This window comes from Pocillopora damicornis, chromosome 2, assembly GCF_964200805.1.
Source record: "Pocillopora damicornis chromosome 2, jaPocDami1.2, whole genome shotgun sequence".
Taxonomy (NCBI): domain Eukaryota; kingdom Metazoa; phylum Cnidaria; class Anthozoa; order Scleractinia; family Pocilloporidae; genus Pocillopora; species Pocillopora damicornis.
The window spans coordinates 13208767-13230832 of record NC_142671.1 but is presented as its reverse complement, the minus strand read 5'-3'; the positions used below and the strand labels follow the sequence as shown (position 1 = coordinate 13230832).

Below are 22066 nucleotides of genomic sequence, written 5' to 3'. Positions count from 1 at the left end.
TTAATTGCCAATAAGGGAAGGGGGGGTCATATGAAAGTTATAAAACCTTATGGGGGAGATCAGGTAAAGAACAATTGGAAGTTGGAGTGGTAAGCACCTTGCGCAGATTAATGACACAAGCAGCTTGTGACAAACACTGGAGAGATGTACGAGCTTTGAAGTGAACTAACTCTGGCTATGCATAGCAGTGGTTGCGAATAATGTAGTCAACACTCACCTTCTCAGATAAGTAACGCAAAAATGTTTATTTACATAATTAGTAAACCGATAATTCTAATTACACTTATGAAGTTACAATCAAAGCTGTTACATAAGAACATTTAAAATCTCCCTGATCCTGTTTACGCTCTTTGTACATAAAGAATGTTTAAGTGTTACGTTTTTGTTTTCATTAGTTTGCAAAATGACAGAGGAACGTTTCGACAGCTTAACGAAGACGAAGCCTGGTGACTTGTAGCTGAAAATTTCTGCCTCCACCGCTTCCTAACACTTTAAAGCATTCGTAGATAGTGCAATTTTCGATTGAGTGTCGAATGTTATCCAAGATTTTTTTTATTTTGCTTTATTTCGCTCTGCGATTGGTCCAGAAAACTCGCGTCATTGTTTATCCAATCAGATACAAAACTAAAACCAAATCACGACTTGGTCGCCCGCGTTTTCCCGCCTTTTAGGCAATTTGGTCGTATTTACTTTGAGTTCTCAATGGTTCTTAAAGGCGTTTTCCTTTATCTGATCGGCCATTGTGATTACTTTGGGGGTTTCGATTTTACAACACTCAGTAGGAAAGCGCTTTCATGAAATTCTATGATCAAACAGAATCATTGCGTAAACGATCAGCGTATGAGGTATATGGTATACAAGTTCGGAATAACAATTTCAGTGACTGCATGTTGAGATCGAGCTGCGAACTCTTTCAACTCTATTACTTGTGTACAGTATGCAGCCTTTTATTGGATCCCGCAAAAACTAATTTATCCATTTTTTTGCTTGTCATTTCTCTACCTTTGTCTTCTATATTTACCATTTCTAATGAATACCAGTTTGAGTACCAACTATTTCGCTTAGTGTCAAAAAGACGTCTCAGTGTGATAAAACGCCTTTCGGAAACGGCTATGGCAAGTCCAGTATGATATATGAATACATTTGGCGGAGTACAAGGGTTTACCAAAAGCACTGCTTTTACTTCCAACCAAACTGCACATTTATCCAGGATACTAGCACGACATGGTGGTCCACAATTATCATTTGATAGCTGGACAAGAAAAAAAAAGAGAAAAAGTAATATCAAATTAACCAATTTGAAACGTATAACACCGATGATGACACAAAACGATCGCAGCAAAAATTTCAGCCTGCATTGCTAGCGGTTTTATGTGTGCTTTATGAAAGGCGAAAGAGAGAGAGGTTTGGGACGTATGATGAACTTAAAGTGCGCGAAAAACTGCCAGCCACGCAGGATACATACAATCAAGTTAGGGTTGAGTGTGTTGCTAGGTTAAGGTAGGATCCCTGTGGAATACTGGGACCTCAGCGCGATATTTGGAACGAATCCAAGATCCCGATTGTTTAGGAGAAATACATAGCCGTGTTTCTTTCACGAGTTGCCACCCCTCACTTAAAAAGTCAGTTTGGAAGGAACCGCTGTAACAAAATGGAAAGCCAAACAAAATAAATCAGCGGAGGGAAGCGGAAGCTTTTTTTTAGAATTTTCCAAGGGAAATTTATCAGAACACCTCAAATTGTTCCACTAGAACGAGATTCCTGGCTCACCCTCAAACATATCGAATGTAGGTTATTTAAGACACCAACAGAGACATATTGTTCACCTTTCTCTAGTTATCTCAGACGATGGGGTTTGACTAGTTATGGAAATCTCTTGTAAAAGCCAATATTAGTAGGATTCTTATTAGAGTTGCCAATGGGAAACTGAAGTTACAGTTACCTCCGTTTTTTCTTGACAAAAAGAATCTCTTTTGAGTCTGTTAGTTTTTACATTATCTTACGTAACTTACGTTGCAGTTCAAGAAATCGCCTTCTGGCCTTGGCCTGTTCGCTCGCCACTTGTTTGAGATTTCGTTTCATTTTGAAGTAGGGTGAAAACTTGTGCAACATAAGAGGAAACGAACCCTTATAAGGAACCTTGTTATTTTGCGGAACAAACGACTTCTTGTCAATGCGTGAAGGGGATTGTGGGATGTTATGTCTTCGATCATATCGGAAGGCTGGGAAAGTAGGTATCATGTTGTCAACTTGAGCGCGGGGACCCTGCCGTGGCTGCTGAAATTGAGCAGAATTTGAAGGGACAACAGGATTTGTGCCAAAAGCTTGATTTTTCGATACAGCAGGCGGTGGAAACAGAAGGTTCTTCAGAGCCAACTCTTTGTCTAATTGTGTTTGCGGGTCATGAATAAAACCTCCTGGTAAGTCATTTCTCGAGAAGGAGTTTTTCCCGTTTGGTGCAATTCTTGGACGAGACGGTTGTGTGACCAGTGCCTGAGATGGCGTTCTGGAAGGTGAGGCGAACACGAGACCAGCCTTAAGCTCTTGAGCAGTAGATTTATCAACATTAGCAGAATTTGAAGCGGTGCTTGTTGAAGCTTGAACATTTTTCATCTCCTGAGTCGTCAACGATGCTTGACTTCCTCCCTGCGCGGGTTTATCCGAAATACTCGTTTGAAGTAAAGGATGCGAGTTGTCTTGGGTTATTGAAGGTGAATTTCCTAAGAGATTTCCAGAACCTTTATTAATCAGTTGATTCTGATCTTTTCCAGTGGGAGCATTTCTTTGTTCTTCTTGTGTCAAGGTGTAATCATCAGCTGGGGACCCATTATTTAAACTGATTCCTGAGCCAAGAGAAATGTGGCTCATGTTAGGCTTTTTATTCTCATCGGCGTGGAAATGTGGCAGGTTGCCGCTTTGGCTTGACCGCAGAGCGGGAGTCGGTTGAAGTAATGAATGCGCTTTCGGTCCCAAAGCAGCACCTTCGAACTTATCACTCAAAATTGCGCCATTTGAATTGGTGCTGGATCCCTTGTTGAAGGAGGGGATAAGTCTTGGTTGCGACTGAAGATTAGCATTTTTATCATTTCCAACTGTCATCCCTACTGACAACGGACGAAGAGACATTTCATTAGAACTCGTTTTCGTCTTTGCATTTTGATCTTGTAAAGGTGGACTTGCTGGAATCTCTGGGTGACTGACAACAAAGGCAGGTCCCCTTTGCGGTTTGTTGTTCATATTTGTAACAGTTGCTGGTGAAGGACTCTGCTGAATGGGTCGTGTCGCGCCGTAAAGTTGAGTATTTGGAATATTTTCAGCAAAGTTTTGTTTTAAGGGTTTATTGGAAACAATGTTTCCGTTTGCGTTTTGAACTTTCCCCTGAGTAGCCAACTGTTGCAGGACTTTTCCATTTGGATTTACACCAGCGACAAAAAACTTGATCCCTGCACCACTCGGATCCGTTCTCTGTTTCTGCCGCAGGAGGGTTTGTTTTCTACTTTCCTGTAGCTTTCGCGCAAACGCACTCGCTTCAAGAAGCTTCCGAGACCAGTCCCTGTAGTGGGTCCGATGAGGATAATAATAAGAAACGTACTGTCTCTGAGGCTGAGCTTTAAATATTTTTGAATACTGTGAGCCTGGAAGTCCCGTTTGCGGCTGCTTCGCTCGTGCAATATGTGCAGTATTTTTATATGCTGTATTGTACTGGTAAATTGGAGGCTGCATATAACGTCTTCTTGGCGGAAGTCCGTACAGAGATGTTATCTGAGGGCGCTGATATGGTAACAAGGTAGAGATCTGGCGTTTATCATGGTACGTCTTTACCTTAGCGGCATTTGATTCTAAAATAGAGCAAAAACGTAGTTTGCAAACGTCACTATAGTTACATAGTAAAAATGACAATAGGTGGAGAAGACGTTCGGGTGGGCGAGTTCCCCTTCCTCATTACTTGAATGGGAAAGGGGCAGCGGCCCTATCCATCTCCTCCGGGTTTCACCGACCTGTTCAAGTGAGAAAAGTAATACTTGAGCGTGAAGAAATCACATGATTAAAGCATGCACGGCTGCAGAATTTACCAAGTACTTCAAGTTACAAACCCTTTCTGCTAAACTTGGGAGTTTAGTATAAAATCCTATTCAGAGCAACGTACCTGTTACCGATAGCAGAGCTAGTGATGTTAAGAACATCATCACAGACATACTGAACTTTGAGAGAGATGTCCGATGAGATTCCTTTGCCATCTATTTCTTCGATGAAATGAAAACACTGCAAGTCAAACAGATTTTGGGTAAGTTTATATCGGGAAGCACGCTTTCCCCTTATCAACAGAAAACGTTAGCTCGCAGTTTTTTGGCCATACTTGAATTGCAGTTATTTTCTCCCCCGGTTCAAGGGAATCGTTTATTCAAAGTGACAGAGAGGACCAACACAGGCTAATTTGATATCTCAGGTTGTTTTGCAAAGTATGAAAACTAATTCCACCGAGTTGGTGTTCTCTTAGCATTACAAAATTAGCGGTCGAAACAACGGAAACAAATGTTTGCATTGCCAAAACGTGTAGCTGCTTTTGTATCATTTAAAATGCGCCAGGAAAATTATAGTTACATACGAAATAATCAGAAACACTTCTCAAAAGGGTGAATTGGAATCTCTGAAGGACTGCCTGTTATGGCAAGAACAACACCAAATGGGTGTGTAGTTGGTCTTTTTCGGGATTCTTAACTTCCTTATATGCTTAAAACAATAAAAGAATTTCGAAATGCTATCTCAAGTTTAACATTCTGAAAAAGATCAACCTCACGTCGACGAAACTGTGAGAGTTTGACAGAGATCAAACCCTTTCATGATGTCGTTGATTACGCCTGTAAAGGGTTGAGAATAGTTGGCGATAGTTTAGCAATATATTCCAGCTCATTCTAATTACTTTGCAATCATCGAACAGTATTTCTGTTACGACTATGTATACTGTTGAGATTTTATAGGATTGTTTTCAATTTTATCGCGAACGCGAATCAATAAGGCAGTTTATCTGCAATCGACTGAAGGGCTATTGTTAACAAGAATTGGATTACTAAATAGTGAAGTACTCACCAGATTTCCGTTTAATTTGACGACATCCTGATTTCTTTATTTCCCTTTCCTAGAATAAATCAATGATCCATTTTCTAGTTTGTGGTAAATAAAGTTACGTTTCTGGAGGAATAGGATCTGAAATTTATGTGTATTAGCCTGTATTCCAAGGCGCTATATTAGGGGATCAACAGCTGGTTGCTAGTGACCTGTCGCGTAACATGGTGCCCTATTCACTGCAATTCACGCTTATTACACAAAATGACTTGCCTTTCCGGCAAACTATCAACAACGAAATTCTCCTTGTACTTCAGTAGGTTTGTGCAAAACTTTAAGGGAGAATCCGGTTTTCAATCGAAACCTTCAGAATCCATCCATTATCTTCATTAGGTTCATGATCCACTGGTGTGTCACAAAGAAGAAAATACACCTAGTCTCCAATGTTTCAAGGCTTTAATCTAGACGATGTGCTTCTTATCTGACTTCTAATTGGTTTTTGGAAAATTTTCGTTTCTCTTTATTGGCTACTGTTAAACGACACTTCCGAAAATAACTCAAGAGTTTTTAGTTTCTGGCTAAGACGGTCAGCGGAAGTATTCAAAAGATAACTACTGTGCGTGGAGTAGATTAAGTAGCTAAATCACTGTAGTGAATTTCTTAACGCTGTTTGGATAATATCTAAAGCATTTCATTTACTTTAGCCATCAACATCAAGTTTATAATCAGCTTTGTTGAAAGAAAAGAAAAAAAAAAAAGGATTGAACAAAATCAAACCAAAAAGGAAAATTGGCATGGTTTACTCATCATGAAGGAGAGTTGTCCAACCAGCCCGTTCGATTAACGCTGAGGAAGACTTTTAAGTTCTGGTCTTTGAATACAACCATTCCAACAAAATTATTACTCTGTCGTATATTCGAGGTGCAACAGATGATGCTACAGCGGTACCGAAAAATAAAAAAATCCGTGACAAGTCACATGATCATGTTTTTGAAGGGAAGAGCCGCCTCTGTGAGATCAATCGATACTAACGAAATCGTAAAACATTTTTTTCCAGTTAAATTAACCAGTTTATCGTCAGTTTACGTTGACAAAGGTTTGCAAGCCTGTAAATGGATTTTTTTCCTATCTGCAGTACCATTTTTCGTCAGTAACACTGGGAAACCCGACGTGCTCAAGATATTTCAACATTACTCGAAAAAAACGATACTTGTTGACAAATCCAGGTTTATTGACTCAACTTTTGTAAAATTTCCATTACAATAACCATTTCCCATTAAAAAAACAATTGATTTAACAGATGTATGACTAATAAACAATACTCCAAGTTTATATTAAGTAGCACAAATGGAATTCGCTGAAGGGACATAATCACGCTCAAATTATAATCATAGGCTTGGCAGCATGAAAAAGGCTTCCACACGATGCTCATTATCTTGTTAATTTGGTTTTCAGCACACAGATATTGAGCGAGGAGATTCCTCAGACTTCTGGGATTTCATCATACACTATTACCTTTGTTACTAGTTTAAGATTCTGCCTTACTGTAAAACTAATTTACAGATGTCACTTCGGTAAAGTTAAGAATCATCAGTACAGTTTCAAATGTTCCTTTGTCCCAAGCTGATTCTCTTATTATTGATAAGTGTTGGACATTATTTCATGATTCGGTAATCCCGTCTTGTATGTCATTCCAGTCTTCTTTCAACTTTGGTTTCAAAGGCTGGCCTGAGCTGTGGCTCCCTTGGGCTACAAGAAAAATCAGACAAAGAAAATGTTGTCTGTCGACGATAAAACACAGTGTACTTGGAAAACCAAAAAATCTAGTGGTAAAATAATACGATACAATTCAATAAAATACGATTTCAATTCTTCGAACGGACACTTTTCCTCAGCTAAATGACAGCTCTCTAAAATAGACTCAGAGGTGTCCATTTAGAAGAAAATTAGGACACGTAGCACCTTTTCCCCATATCGAGCATTTCTTCACTGCACGCGAAAAAGGCGTTGATTTTGGTGTTCTAAATAGTGAACATTATACATCAAGCAGTAACTTTATTTATATAAGCCCCTTGACCCCCAAGATTGACTTACATCTCATTTCTCCTTATAATATCACCCTGAATCAAACATTTAGGCCACAAGAATAAAGGAAATGATCATGAACTAAAGAAAGCTCTTGATTATTAAAGAAATTCTCCCTTTCAGCACCTTAGAAATGTATAGAGAACAGTAGGCAGAGTATGCAAATTGTTATTAGGCTTAAACAGACACTTACCATGTGATACTCGGCTAATGCTTCAGTCAGTCGACGACCAAACTCAGGAGAAACTTGCGTGAAATTACTCACCTAACAAAACGAAGGAAAAATAACATCATGTTAGCTATTTGTAAAGCACTCCATGATCATTAAATTTTACTATCACATTTTGATTCAAATAATTTTTCAAACAATCATTGCATTCTACACTGTACTTACAGCTCGTTTCTGAAGAAATTGTTTAGCATCTTTCAGGTGACCAGCAATATTATTCACCAGCCTAGTTCTCTCTGCTTCATTCAAAACTTTGTTCCAGAAATCTGTGACCTGTAGTAAGGCCAAAAACATAAAATGTCCTGACATATGAGGTAAATTACTGCTAAAGCACATTGTATGCCTTCTCAATAAAGATACATTATTTCCACTACATCAATGCACATCCATTTCTCTAGATATTGATGAGAATATGTCTGCTTATCTCTTAGTGTGAGCCTGTACAATTTCATCAGGTCTTATGTACAATTTCTCAAACACCAAGCCCATCCCCTCAAGATGTACATGTAGTTGTTTGGCCTTTATCATGTTGGCACACTACAGCCTGTAATTGTTCATGAATTTACCAATATGCTGAGATTTCACTGCACTTGCTCAAAATCTCATGCAGCTACATGTACATCATCTTTTAAAACAAGGGAATTTTAGAAGCATTTGGCTTTCTCAATCCTATCAAACCACTTTTCTCTCTGTTTCTCAAAACCTCAGATCAATCACTAAGGGCTGGTTATTTATACTGTAAGTTGTCTAAAATGGCCGTTTTACACAAGCAGTGGGCCTTATGTACTCTCTATAAGAGGTTTGTTTTCATTACATAAATGTCCTTCTACAGCTAGCTTTTTGCCCTCTTGACACTGTTCACAAAAATAAATGTTCCGATAAAAGATTCAGCTAAATTCAAGACAGTTTAGAAATAATGTAGTTTTGTTCAACAATGGAAAACTTTGTTTAAGTACACAGCCCTCACTGTTTAAGAATGAATGAGCTGTATAAACAACAAACATATCTGCCATTACATAAAAAAATATTCAACCTGTGAAAAGTTATCATCGTCTGCAGAGTTGTATCGGGCCACATCACCAGTGATCTAAAATAAAACAAAAACATTGTCTATCAACTTCATGAATTGTGCTTGGAGACTATCAATTAAAAAAATAACTTCCCAACTAAGAAACACTAAAATGGACTTTTAACTATCAACACTTACCTTGACTGTGTGTGGTGAATGCCTCAAGTCATCCAAAGGCCCTGTGAAGCTGTTTGGAAAATAGTTTGGAGCACCCTCTGGAAGAAGAAATGATCAGAAACAAGGATTACATCAATACCAACAAATAACAACAAACAAACACAAGACTTTTGAATTGGCAGACAGCTAGATACTCTAACTCATAATTAACTAATTCTTGAATTCTTTAAAATTTAATCTTGCTAATGTCAGTAACTCACTGACCTTTGTTCAAAAACTTAAGTAATCAATTTAATAAGGGATACACAAGAAGCAAATTTTAATAGTTTGAAGTCCAGATTGAAGTGGCCCCTGAGACATTTATCTCAATGCAGGCTTTCAGCTTGTCATATTACCTTGGTTATCAAAGGTCTGTGGTCCATCCCTCTGGTAATTTGTAACCCTAGTCCTGTATGGACAGTTCACTGGAAGCTGTAAGTAGTTAGTTCCCAAACGATGCAGGTGAGTGTCATGATAGGAGAACAGGCGGCCCTAAGAAAAGCAAAAAAAAAAACCTGTACACATACTGCATGTGAGACATATGAACATACTTGTACATCTGCAAACAGTGTTCAAGTGCAGTACACAAAAACAAATTACCAGGTGTGGCACCCTTTAGTAACTGGCTTCTTACAAATCCCTGGTAAGAACTAATAGAGCTGTGACATGAATTGTATCCTTGCTCAGGACACCACAGTGTCCCCTATAATTAGTTTGGGGGCCACTGAACTTTTAACAGAAATGAATGAACTTTTTCTAGTATCAAACAAACTATACAGTTGAAGACACATCAGTGAATATGTGTTATACAATACAGTATGCAGCTAATCATCCTGATGCAAACCTTAGGAGGGATCAAAGGGGCATGTTCCTGGATTATGATTGTAGGATGTCCATCCCTTGTTTTTAGTTTTGTTTTAGGATGTCCTACGCAACAGAAAATGAGTGGAGCATAATATAAAGTGTTTTCTTCCTAAACTTCTTATCTCCTTTGATACGAAGCAAAGCTCAGCAAACCACATGTTTTACTGCTTCTTTAGAATTATGAAAGCTTTTGTACAACCATAGAGCATTTTATAATCTTGCATGTAAAGCTAATGTATCAAGCTATGATCTGTTACATGCAATTAATACCTGAAGCATCTTATCAGGGGAAGGCTCAATACCAGGAACCATACTGGCTGGATTAAAAGCACTCTGCTCTATCTCTGCAAAGTAGTTTTTTGCATTACGATTCAGCACCATTTTGCCAACTGGAATGAGAGGGAACTCAGAATGTGGCCAGATCTAATAATCAAGAACAGGATAGAATGTGACCATGTAACAAGTATTTCGTGACAATTGGTAAGCAATGGAAGTTCTGTTATCAAACCTTAGTAAGATCAAATGGATTCCAGCGGAACTTTTCAGCTTCCTCAAAGGTCATAACTTGAATATACATGGTCCATGATGGCTAAAACAAAAGTTTATACATATTACTTTGGGCAAAAAAAAAAATTCATTAAAGATGCTCTCATCAAGTTAGTTAGTTTAATTTTATGAATATATAATAACTTCATCTTTTACCATATTACCAACTTTCAGATAATGACCCACATCCCCAAAAAGTAATTTAATTTGGAGTTTATACATTTAACAGTTACATACATTCATATGTACACGTATCATACATGCTTGGTCTCAAAATGTAACTTTATTTGGAGTTAAGTTTAACAGTTACATGCATACACATGTACATGTATCACACATGTTTGGTCTAAAACATGTACATATTTTCATGAAACTTGTCCCACTTACTGTAGAGAGGACTGTATAAATGAGCACAATGATAGCTTACTGAACAAAAGTTGGGTCACTGGGTGACAGAGACCCAAAGCAGTATACTTACTGGGTCTCCACCAGCAATGGCATTAAAAAGAAGTCTGTTGTTGTAGTCTGGGTCAGAACCTGCTAACTGCTCTGCTTTTTCTGCAGGCACACACTTTATCCCCTGATCAGTCTGTCATAATAAATAAATAGATCAAATGTAGTGTCACATTTAAACCCAGCTGAATTTAGGAATACTATAAAATCGTAAATAATCCAAGAAACATGTGACTTAAGAGGATATAGACATGCCAAACAATGCAACAGGCTTAGAAATAAATTATACTAGACGGTATTTTGCAGCAGTAAAAAGTATAACTGCTTTTGTAGCTGTACCTTGACATGGAACTTGCAGTAAACAGCTTCCTCCTTGTCATTTACCATTTTGAAAGTATGACTTCCATAGCCATTCATGTGCTGGTAGCCATCAGGAATGCCACGATCACTGAACAGGAAACACACCTGATGGGTGGTCTCAGGACGCAGGGTGATGAAATCCCAGAACATGTCAGGGTCCTAATAAAAACAAACAAAAATAATAAATTTAGAAATAAAATCAAGAATCAAAGAGCAACTTGACATTTCATTAATTAAAAGCACAATGTACACAAAATCAAAATATATTTTTGACATCACTTAACAACACATAATACATTAACCCTTTTTTTACCTTTAGGTGAGTGGTGGGGTTCCTTTTTTGGGTATGAATAAAACTGGGAAACTGTATAATGGGATAAAAACAAAACTAAGACATGAATAAGAGAATTACATTTCTAGAAAAGCATGCACTGCAACCAAAAAGCAGATTAAATTTACCAGAACAAATTCCTTTATTTATTAGTAAATAGAATTCCTTTACCAAATTTAGAAGTAAAACACCCACAGGAATCTTGCACTTGATTTAACCAGGTTAAGCTGTGCTTATTCTTAACCAAAATTGTATATTACCAATATTCTCTCTTCCTGCTTGTTCTGGATTGTTACCTGAACACTAATACTTGATATTTAGTATAACAACAAAAATGTATACCAGGATTGGGTCTCTGATAAAAAAGATTGGAGTATTGTTTCCAACAAGATCCCAGTTTCCCTCCTCAGTGTAAAACTTCATGGCAAAGCCACGAGGGTCACGAGCTGTGTCAGCACTGCCAGACTCACCACCTAAGGGTACAGTAAAGTAATGAAACATATAACTTTAGAGAGAAATAAGTCCACTAATAAATCTAAATAACAGAAATCTAAATAAATCTATTTAAATCTATAAAACCCTTCAACTCCCAATATCTCATTAGTAATTCTCTTTACTGTGTGCCATAAAATCCAAATGATGTTACCGTGGAGAAATTGGTACAAGATCCTCTAATAATCCCCCAAATGATGTTTTTCTTTATTCTTATCACTTTCACACTTCATATCATATTGATATTGTTAGAAGAAATTATGTCTTGGTCACCTATGGGAGTTCAAGGATTAAGAGCAGGCAAAACTTTCAGATTAAACAGTCCATGATATAAAATTAAAAATGTGGTTGATGAGTCAGTTTTCACAGCTTTTACTTTGATAGTATTCCCCAAATTTCAGTTCTGTTTAAAGGGCAATGTAGCTGTAAAGTTTTAACTCCAGGAGCAACCTTAACTTTATGCAGTTGATTGTACAGTGGAGTCTGCTAGTGGATGTTCAGGATTGTATACTGTCAGTAATAATATATATTTTCATCAAAATCTGCACAAGTGTAAAGAGAAATGACAATAAAATGTTGAATCACTGAATTTGTTTTACAAAAATAGATGAATAAATTAGAAAGGGTTATCTTCTGTTTCCAGTCTAGTTTAAGATCCCTTTAGCTATCAACTTTCCTCCACATACATGTACACAAATGCAATCAAATATAAAAACAAACACATGCGATAGCTGTTCCAAACAAAAATTTCCACAGATAGGTTCTTAAATGGTACAATTTAACTGGCACACATGCTTTACAAACCTACTGTCGAAAATCGGGTAACACAAGGTGTCCTCTTTCCAATTCTGTTGAAGATTGCAGCCTTGCAGTATTTGGTAATGTCATGAGTGACCTCAAAATATCCAAATGCACCACCTCCCTTGGCATGTACCACTCTCTCTGGGATCCTTTCTCTGTCAAAGTGGCTCATCTCATCCAGAAACTGTACATCCTGCAACAGAATGGGTCCCCTGGGTCCAACTGTCATGGTAGATGTCTTTGTGTCAATTGGACACCCAGTTCCAGTAGTGAGAACATCTGGAGACTTGTCAAGAATACAAAGGACTTTTCAAAATCATAATTAAACCTTTTTAAGCCATGTTTAATCCTTTACACCCTAACATCAAAATACATATTCTCCATAAATTTCCTTCTAAAGGTGCTAACAAATTGAATTTGTCTAGCATTCAAGAGGTTCTTTATAATTATTTAGTGGATGATAATTTCCTTAATTCTCCAGACCTCAATGTGTGTTTGGGGGTGATACTGTAAGGAGAAATGAGATAATAGTCACTCTTAGGGGTCAGAGGGTTAAGTATAACTTCTGTCAGAATGATGCCTGCATGCATGGTTTTTGTTTGAGCTTCTTTTACACATCTGTATCTAGCATGTGGAAACTTGCTTGTTATAGTCAAGAGACAAATAATCCAAACATTTCTTTGACTGTAAGTAACAAAAGGCTCAGCTGTGCTCTATTCTTTGCTAAGCATGCAAGATAAGTCACGAAATGATGCATGCACGATGTCACACGCTCAATGGCTTATATCTCCCTTTCTTACAGCTAACAATAGCCAAGAACGTCACACATTGTGTAATACGTACGAGGAAATTACTTCCTAAGATGTACATGCTCATAGAAAGGAGTTTACTGACGTGAAAGAAGTTGCAATACTGCAAAAGACCATTTAAGTGAAAGAACATAGGTGTGAAAATCGTCATAAAACTAACGAATGAACCTCGAATTTGTGGTTGACTAAGTAGGCAATCAACAGAAAAATTAACGCAACTTGAAAACTTCTACAAAAACACAAAATGAAAATCACGGTCGTGTCAGGAAAATAATTGATAAGTAGAGGATTTCACGGTCCTTTCAAGCCAAATACGAATGCATATCATGACCTCAATTGATTCCTAGCCGAGCGCTCTTGCCTGAAATTTTGCCATTACCCGCGATTGCACATTAAATGGAAGGGGACACCCGCCAAGGAGCAAACATGAATCGATTCGGGAGATCACAAACAGAATCACTCATAGCCTAGACTGATTAGGAAATATCTGCTTACAAAAAAAAATCCTGAGAATAGTCGGAGTAGGCCTAATTTCCACAAATAAATGGTTGGAAAATTGTACCATACCCACATTTGACTAAATTAATGAATTTGAAGAAGACACGTTTGCAATTACTAAGCAAGGACTAGCGCAGAGGGTAAATAACACTGGAAGCTTCTTACCTTTTTGGCCCTGGAGAAATCACTGAGCTGCTCAGAAGCTTTAGACCGATTCGCCATTTTCGATGCTGTACTAAACTGGCCAGTCCTACTTTAGTGACCTCTGTACGCGAAAACAGGGACAACTATCTTTTATCACGTGACACAGTGTACCCCATATTTGGCACGTAAAAACGAACATATTTGAGGGTGGGATAGGGGAGGGGAGGAGGGTATATCAATAGACGGGACATAGGCGCCAACGCGTAATAAAATAATTTCTAGTCGCGTTACTGAAGACAAATGTCATATCAAGTTAAAAATGGAAGACCTCATAATACAAGAAGGAACAAGCCAAAATACAGAAGCGAAGTAACATTGAAAAGTGATTTTTAAATTTTGCATTTATATGAAAGTTGCAGTCTGCTTTGCTGCGGTTTTTTTAAACAGGGAACATCAAACTTGAAGAGAGCCTAAAAAGACAAAAGCTAGAAGAATTGGGGTTAATTTTTTTTGCTTCAGGAGAAGAACTCGCAAAAGTTAAGAGTGAACTTGCAATGGGGTGAAACGTACTTAAACCTGTCAGATCAGTCATTGTGCGAGACGTCATCCTAGCGTGATACCCACGCAGGAGACTCATGCACATAGTCTTGCGTCGCAGGCTCACAGGGACCGTATACTACCGGCTGCTCAACAGGTTACAGAAGAAGAGTAAACAGAAGCGTTAAAAAGTAGTAACGATGATGATGATGACGATGATAAAAATATATTGAGTTTGGTGGTTTTGTGTGAGCTACAGCGATATGCAACGAAGCCGCGAAAGGCTTGGGAGGGAAAACATTTTTAAACTTGGCTTTGACGCTCACTTGACGTACAAAAAATCGAACGTAAAGCCTACAGAGAGAAACTGTTTGGTAGGTTTTTTTCTATTCACTACTTCGCTTCCAACCTGGCGCACACAAACCGAACAGCACTCACAAAAACGCCAGCTTCACAGGCTACAAAAATTAAATTTTAAAAAACAATGATAATTATAATTACAATATTAATAATAAAAGTGATAATAAAATAATGATGATGACGATGATGATGATGATGATGATAATGATAATAACAATGATAATAACTTCAATAACAACAACAACGATAAGTCTCCGTGTGCTTCTGGGAACGCGCGTGCGCTCCGTCAAAATGGCAGCAAGCGACTCTTATCACCCAAATCCCACACAGTCATTATTTTACTGGTGCAAATTGCGATTCTTCTCTCGCAGCGTTTTTTTCCTTAGAATAATGATTCTTCAAAAAATGTTTCAAAAAGGAGACAAATACAGCTGAGTCAGAGCCAATTGCCAGGGAGTCGTAAACATGTGAGGCCGACGCAGAGTGGTAGGTACGTTTCAAAGTAACCTACATGTTTCTAATTTGAGTCGTTCTTGCTAGTGTTTTTTTTAAGGCGGAAGAAATGGGAGGGGGAGAGTCTCAAATCTCTTTGTTGCGAAACTCGGCGCTCCTTAACTCTTCCGCTCTGTTAAATGGGCCGAATTTTAGAATTTCCGAGAAACATGTTTGGAAATTCAATGTTGGTCCCCTCCCCTCACTTATCGATCCTATGGTTCTTTGATTATTTGAAAATTGAGTTTCTCGCCTCCCCTAATGCTCACTCTAGGTACATTTCCCTCCCTTTTAAGGATCTGAATGGATTTGTTTCAACAAAGAGATGGTACTTGTCTCTTTCATTGCATTGAGTGGGTAGTTTCTCTGGTATTCATGTCCGCACTTAATGGGTTATAAAGCCATATTGCCCTTAGGCCAAGTGACTTTTACTTTAACTGTAGTCTTGGCAGCTACTGTTGTTCATTGTGTTCATTTTCACATACTTAGCTAGTAGATTTATCTAATCAAATTCAATAGCGCGAGCGTGCTTCATATTCCTATTATGCACGCTCATGACATCAGCAAACAAATCCCTTGAGAAAAAAAATTTTCCATCAGGTTGAGAATGTTATAAAACAATTGGTTCATAGGTCAGCTGTGTGTTCATCGAGATATGAAGCACTTGGGAAGTTTGGAGAGCACTCAAGAAGCTAGAGTTGCTCTCAGCTATGCCTCGAGCAACTCCTGAGCATCTTTCGTGCTCTCCAAACCTCCCCCATGCTTCATATCTCGATGAACACACGCTGATGTATGAACTAATTGTTATATAAACAAACTAACCAAAAAGCAGCCAAAAAAATGGTCAGAATTCTGTCAGCTAACTTACTATTATAACATAGCTAGTAAATTTAACTAATCAAATTCAATAGCATGAGCGTGCTTCATATTCCTACTGTGCACACTAATGATGTCAGCAAACAAATCCCTCAAGGAAAATAAATTTTCCATTGGGTTGAGAATGTTATAAAATAATTGGTTCATATGTCAGCTGTGCGTTCATCGAGATATGAAGCACTTGGGAAGTTTGGAGAGCACTCAAGAAGCTAGAGTTGCTATGCCTCGAGCAACTCTTATGCATCTTTCATGTCTCCAAACCTCCCATGTGCTTCATATCTCGATGAACGCATGTTGATGTATGAACCAATTGTTAATTAGTCCATCTTTTCACAAGTTTAGATATGCTGTTTTCATCGGTTTAAGTGATAACAATAGGGGCTTATTGTTGTTATGAATGTACTTGTACCAAGATCAGTCAAATGGTGGCCAACACACTTTGAGGTATGATATTTATTTTGAAGTTTGAGGGAACAAGTGCTTTGAGGAAAATACACATTGTTTTCTTTGACAGGGTTTAAACTGGGATGGAGACATGAACTTTGCAATATGATCAGAGATAATGGACAATTGAATCACAGAAGTCACAAAATGCTTCAAAGCTGTATTTTTAATGAAGAGATGATGATTTTTGTGATAAACACTAAACTACTATTCAATTACTCATGGTAACACTTTATTTTAAAACTTATTTCTTATCAGTTCCTTATTGATATTCAGTATTACTATACTACATAGTACATTTATATATAAACTATATTCATTTGGTAGACTTAAATCTTAAGAGTTAATATTAATTTTACCCTGTAACATCATTTTCATTTTGTATATTTATATTTTTAGGACTGAAATATCATGAACCCCCTCCTCAATTAGTTAATTGAATTAGTATTAGGTGCTTATTAAGGTTAAGAGTTAGTCTTAATTAAACATTTTCATTGAAGGGGGAGTCCATGATATGTCAAGTTCAAAATTTTGGCATAGAAATATTCTTATTTATAAGGCCAATAAATTGTTTCACTTTAAGAATCAAATTGAGTGAAAATTAAGTCCAATTCATTTAAAAGGCTCAGATTGAACAACATACCTGTAGTTTTATGGTGCAAACTTAAGATTGTATCAAACCATTTTCATTTCCAGCACACTAAACTAATCACTTTTCAAAGATGTAGGCATGAGCATTAAATGAAATTTTACCTTAAATTCTTAAGCTATTTTTTCAAAATAGCTTAATTTTTGAGCTTATTAAGCTATACCTTTAATTTTTTTAAGCTAGCTTGTGTTTAACTAGCTTAATTTTGAGCTTATTAAGCTGTATCATCTACTCACATCAAAAGCTTTTATCTCAAAAGTGGTCGAACTCAACCAACTATTTTTGAAATAGATAGCTTTGAAGCAATTTTTGATTTCAAGTCAATAATTGCTTTCATAAAAAAGGAAATTTCATTTGATGCTCAAAACCTAGAGTCCACAAAATGTGACCAGAGAAGTATTCTGAAAATATTTAAACAGCCAAACTCTGAATTAGAGAAAAAAACAAACAAAAAAAAACACTTTAACAAGGTACATGTATGTAGTTCTATTCTGAGCCCTACTTCTTACAACACCTTTTTTTTCACAAATATAGCTGTAGGTGCTGAGTAGCAGTTTTGTTGCTCTTTTGTTAGATTTGGGTAGATGTGCTCGTAGCTTTTCCAGTAAAATGTAAAACTAACCTAGTGCACCAAAGCCGGACACGTAAACCCCTGAAAACCTCTCTCTGAGGGGAAAAATGGGGACCGTGTAACCCCAACCAGTGCTATGGTGCAACCTTGGGGTTTTAAGGTATCTTATAAAACTAATATGTATGTTTAAACTAACTTTACAGAGTTCCATCTGCAGAGTGACTTTGAGGAAATGTCACAAAGTTTTCTGTAGTTTTTCAGTCACATATGGTACATTCTTCTAATGGGCAGTGAGCTTTATGTGATCAGGTACTCTAAACCTCTAAGTTGTTGTTCCACAGGCTGCAGCACAAAAATGAATATACAATCCAAGGCCATTCTCCATAACTTGAACTTAGTGAGTGATATCAATCAAATATCTTCCCTTCAATCATTAATAGAGGTTTTCACAATCCTAAAACACAAATTACACATTTAAATACTTGAGTTGTTACATTAATTGCAGTGCAAACTTGCTAAACTAATGAGTGACCAAATTCAGAGATGAATTTGCACAATTTCATGTTTTTTAACTTGCTAAACAATAAAATAATACTAACAAACTGGGGTGAAAAATTGGAAGAAAGAAAAGTGACAAAGAGATTTTTAAGGATGGATTTTCTCTCAGTTTTGTTGCTTGCAAATTTGATATGAAAGGCTTACACTCTGGAGTAAAATTGCAGTTGCCATAAAGATACCAGCTTGATGTCCTTTCTTTTAATGAGTTTGGTAACCCTTTCACTCAGAAGATGTCATTTGTAATTCTCCTTATTGTCTGCCATACAAATCTAATGATGTTAGTTCAGAGAATTTGGTATTGGATCAACTACCCATAATTGATATTTTTTGTTTTTCTTATCTCTTGTCTCCTTGCTCATGTAGGTCATCATGAAATCTTGCTCTTGTTCTGTATGCTTCAATTTGTTACTCTTGAATAATAGATACTGTTCACTTTTTTTGCTAAACCATCACTTGCAGCATTACATTTAGATATTTTTCTTACCTTCATAAGGTCATAACCAGTGTGTTATCATCCATGTACATATAGGTTGCTTGTCAAGTTAGCATTTAAATCATCGCACAGCTCAGGTACATAGAAAACTAAGAACGAAACAAATGAAATAACTTTATATGCATTAAAACATCCTAGACATAAATAGGATAATCACATCTTCATAAATGGTTTTCATTCAGTGCATATCCTGAAATAACTGAAGTTCACACCTACATCTTTGTGCCAAAAAAGTAGTTGCAATGAAATGTTTCAAACCTTTTCCTTTCCTTTTCATTATACGTGTAACTCAATTTATGAGTATCATAATGATATCAATTCCTGATCAAAGTAATTCATTTACCCCCACACTTATTCTTATTCTCAGCTAGGGCAATTGTATGCATGGAATTTGAAACTTGTGATATCTGTATAGTGTTACCAGTATTCAGCTTGCTTGTCCAATTTGTTCATTGTAGGGTTACAGACTGGTCCTTGTTGTAGGCCTGGGTTAGCCAGCACATACTGGTCTGGTAGTTTCCTTGGATGTACATCTTAACCACTGTAAAAAAAAACTTCCAAGCACACTGCATCATTTATACAAATTGTGCTGTTGCCATTCTTTGTAAACTTTTGTATTTCAATTCTCAAAATATAACTTTCATGGGTTTGAATCCCATAAGTTTTAAAGGATTTTAACTTAGGTTACATCCTTTTCTATTTAAGCACTTTCATTGTCTGTTTAATACCCAGTACAAGACAGTGTGTTATGGGTTTGAATCCCATTTAGATTGTACTTTTGCTGAAGTGAGTTCCTTTGTTATTGGGTAAAGGAAATTTCACTGCTGTTACCCAGTGCGAGACAGTGTTTCATTATTTGAATTTCATAACAATTAAAATCCTTTTCCTTAAAAAAATGAGTTCTTTTCTACTGATAAAAGCACTTAGACTGTCTGTTGACCAGTCAGAGACAGACACTGTTTTTCTTGGGTTTGAATCCCATTCTGTTTAAAATACTTTGCTTAAGTGAGTTCCTTTTCTGATAGAAGCACCTTCACTGTCTGTTACCCAGTGCAAGATAGTGTGTCATGGATCTGAATCCCATTAAGAGTAAAATTCATTTGCTATAATAGTGAGATTCTTTTTTATAACTGTTAAAAGCACCTTCACTGTCATTCACCCAGTGCAAGACAGTTTGTCATCGGTTTGAATCCCATTAGGAATAAAATACCTGCTATAATAGTGAATTTCTTTCTCCTGATAAAAGTACTATCACTGTCTGTTACCCAGTGCAAGATAGTGTGTCATGGGTTTGAATCCCATCAAGATGAAAATACTTTTGCCATAATAGTGACTTTCTTTCTACTGATAGAAGCACCTTTACTATCTGTTGCCCAGTGCAAGACAGTTTGTCACAGGTTTGAATCCCACTAAGATTAAAATACTTTTTCCATAATGGTCAGTTTCCTTTTCTGCTGATAAAGGTACCCTAACTGTCTGTTAACCAGTGTAAGATAGTGTGTCATGGGTTGGAATCCCATTACGATTAACATACTTTTGCTATAATAGTAAGTTTCTTTTTTACTGATTAAAGCACCTTCACTGTCTGTTACCCAGCACAAGACAGTATTTCATGGGTTTGAATCCCATTAAGATTAAAATACTTTTGCTATAATAGTAAGTTTCTTTCTTACTGATTAAAGCACCTTCACTGTCTGTTACCCAGCACAAGACAGTATTTCATGGGTTTGAATCCTATAAAGACTTAAAATACTTTTGCTATAATAGTAAGTTTCTTTTTTACTGACAAAAGCACCTTCACTGTCTGTTACCCAGCACAAGACAGTATTTCATGGGTTTGAATCCCATTCAGACTAAAATACTTTTGCTATAATAGTAAGTTTCTTTTTTACTGATAAAAGCACCTTCACTGTCTGTTACTTAGCACAAGACAGTATTTCATGGGTTTGAATCCCATTAAGATTAAAATACTTTTGCTATAATAGTAAGTTTCTTTTTTACTGATAAAAGCACCTTCACTGTCTGTTACCTAGCACAAGACAGTATTTCATGGGTTTGAATCCCATTAAGATTAAAATACTTTTGCTATAATAGTAAGTTTCTTTTTTACTGATAAAAGCACCTTCACTGTCTGTTACCCAGCACAAGACAGTATTTCATGGGTTTGAATCCAATTCGGACTAAAATACTTTTGCTATAATAGTAAGTTTCTTTTTTACTGATAAAAGCACCTTCACTGTCTGTTACTTAGCACAAGACAGTATTTCATGGGTTTGAATCCCATAAAGATTAAAATACTTTTGCTATAATAGTAAGTTTCTTTTTTACTGATAAAAGCACCTTCACTTTCTGTTACCTAGCACAAGACAGTATTTCATGGGTTTGAATCCCATTAAGATTAAAATACTTTTGCTATAATAGTAAGTTTCTTTTTTACTGATAAAAGCACCTTCACTGTCTGTTACCTAGCACAAGACAGTATTTCATGGGTTTGAATCCCATTAAGATTAAAATACTTTTGCTATAATAGTAAGTTTCTTTTTTACTGATAAAAGCACCTTCACTGTCTGTTACCCAGCACAAGACAGTATTTCATGGGTTTGAATCCAATTCGGACTAAAATACTTTTGCTATAATAGTAAGTTTCTTTTTTACTGATAAAAGCACCTTCACTGTCTGTTACTTAGCACAAGACAGTATTTCATGGGTTTGAATCCCATAAAGATTAAAATACTTTTGCTATAATAGTAAGTTTCTTTTTTACTGATAAAAGCACCTTCACTTTCTGTTACCTAGCACAAGACAGTATTTCATGGGTTTGAATCCCATTAAGATTAAAATACTTTTGCTATAATAGTAAGTTTCTTTTTTACTGATAAAAGCACCTTCACTGTCCATTACCCAGCACAAGACAGTATTTCATGGGTTTGAATCCCATTGAGATTAAAATACTTTTGCTATAATATTAAGTTTCTTTTTTACTGATAAAAGCACCTTCACTGTCTGTTACTTAGCACAAGACAGTATTTCATGGGTTTGAATCCCATAAAGATTAAAATACTTTTGCTATAATAGTAAGTTTCTTTTTTACTGATAAAAGCACCTTCACTGTCTGTTACTTAGCACAAGACAGTATTCCATGGGTTTGAATCCCATTAAGATTAAAATACTTTTGCGATAATAGT

General features: G+C 36.7%; 2 protein-coding genes and 1 long non-coding RNA gene across 4 annotated transcripts; all 3 read right to left on the bottom strand.

The window, feature by feature from the left end:
- Positions 1–221: 221 nt before the first annotated feature.
- On the bottom strand, positions 222–5283 carry LOC113674718 (uncharacterized). The gene is made up of 4 exons (XM_027191202.2): positions 5089–5283; positions 4148–4263; positions 2013–3839; positions 222–1252 (listed from the first exon to the last, which is right to left on the bottom strand). The coding sequence occupies exons 2-4, from the start codon at positions 4236–4238 to the stop codon at positions 1242–1244; spliced, it is 1929 nt and encodes a 642-aa protein (XP_027047003.2). The 5' UTR covers positions 4239–4263; positions 5089–5283; the 3' UTR covers positions 222–1241.
- A 991-nt stretch (positions 5284–6274) lies between these two features.
- Positions 6275–14076, bottom strand: LOC113674752 (catalase). Of its 2 annotated transcripts, XM_027191248.2 has the most exons (14): positions 13923–14076; positions 12454–12736; positions 11500–11630; positions 11140–11190; positions 10806–10985; positions 10492–10602; positions 9976–10056; positions 9738–9890; positions 8960–9095; positions 8586–8662; positions 8412–8465; positions 7544–7651; positions 7343–7414; positions 6275–6813 (listed from the first exon to the last, which is right to left on the bottom strand). In XM_027191248.2, exons 1-14 carry the CDS (start codon positions 13977–13979, stop codon positions 6781–6783), a joined length of 1527 nt encoding a protein of 508 aa, XP_027047049.2. In that variant the 5' UTR covers positions 13980–14076; the 3' UTR covers positions 6275–6780. The 2 variants fall into 2 exon arrangements, with proteins under 2 accessions (XP_027047049.2, XP_089053754.1); XM_089197628.1 differs by lacking the exon at positions 7544–7651.
- A 4070-nt stretch (positions 14077–18146) lies between these two features.
- Positions 18147–19436, bottom strand: LOC149049963 (uncharacterized). The gene is made up of 3 exons (XR_016184028.1): positions 19303–19436; positions 18873–18970; positions 18147–18284 (listed from the first exon to the last, which is right to left on the bottom strand). It is a non-coding gene; the product is annotated as an uncharacterized LOC149049963 (long non-coding RNA).
- Between the last annotated feature and the right edge of the window lie 2630 nt (positions 19437–22066).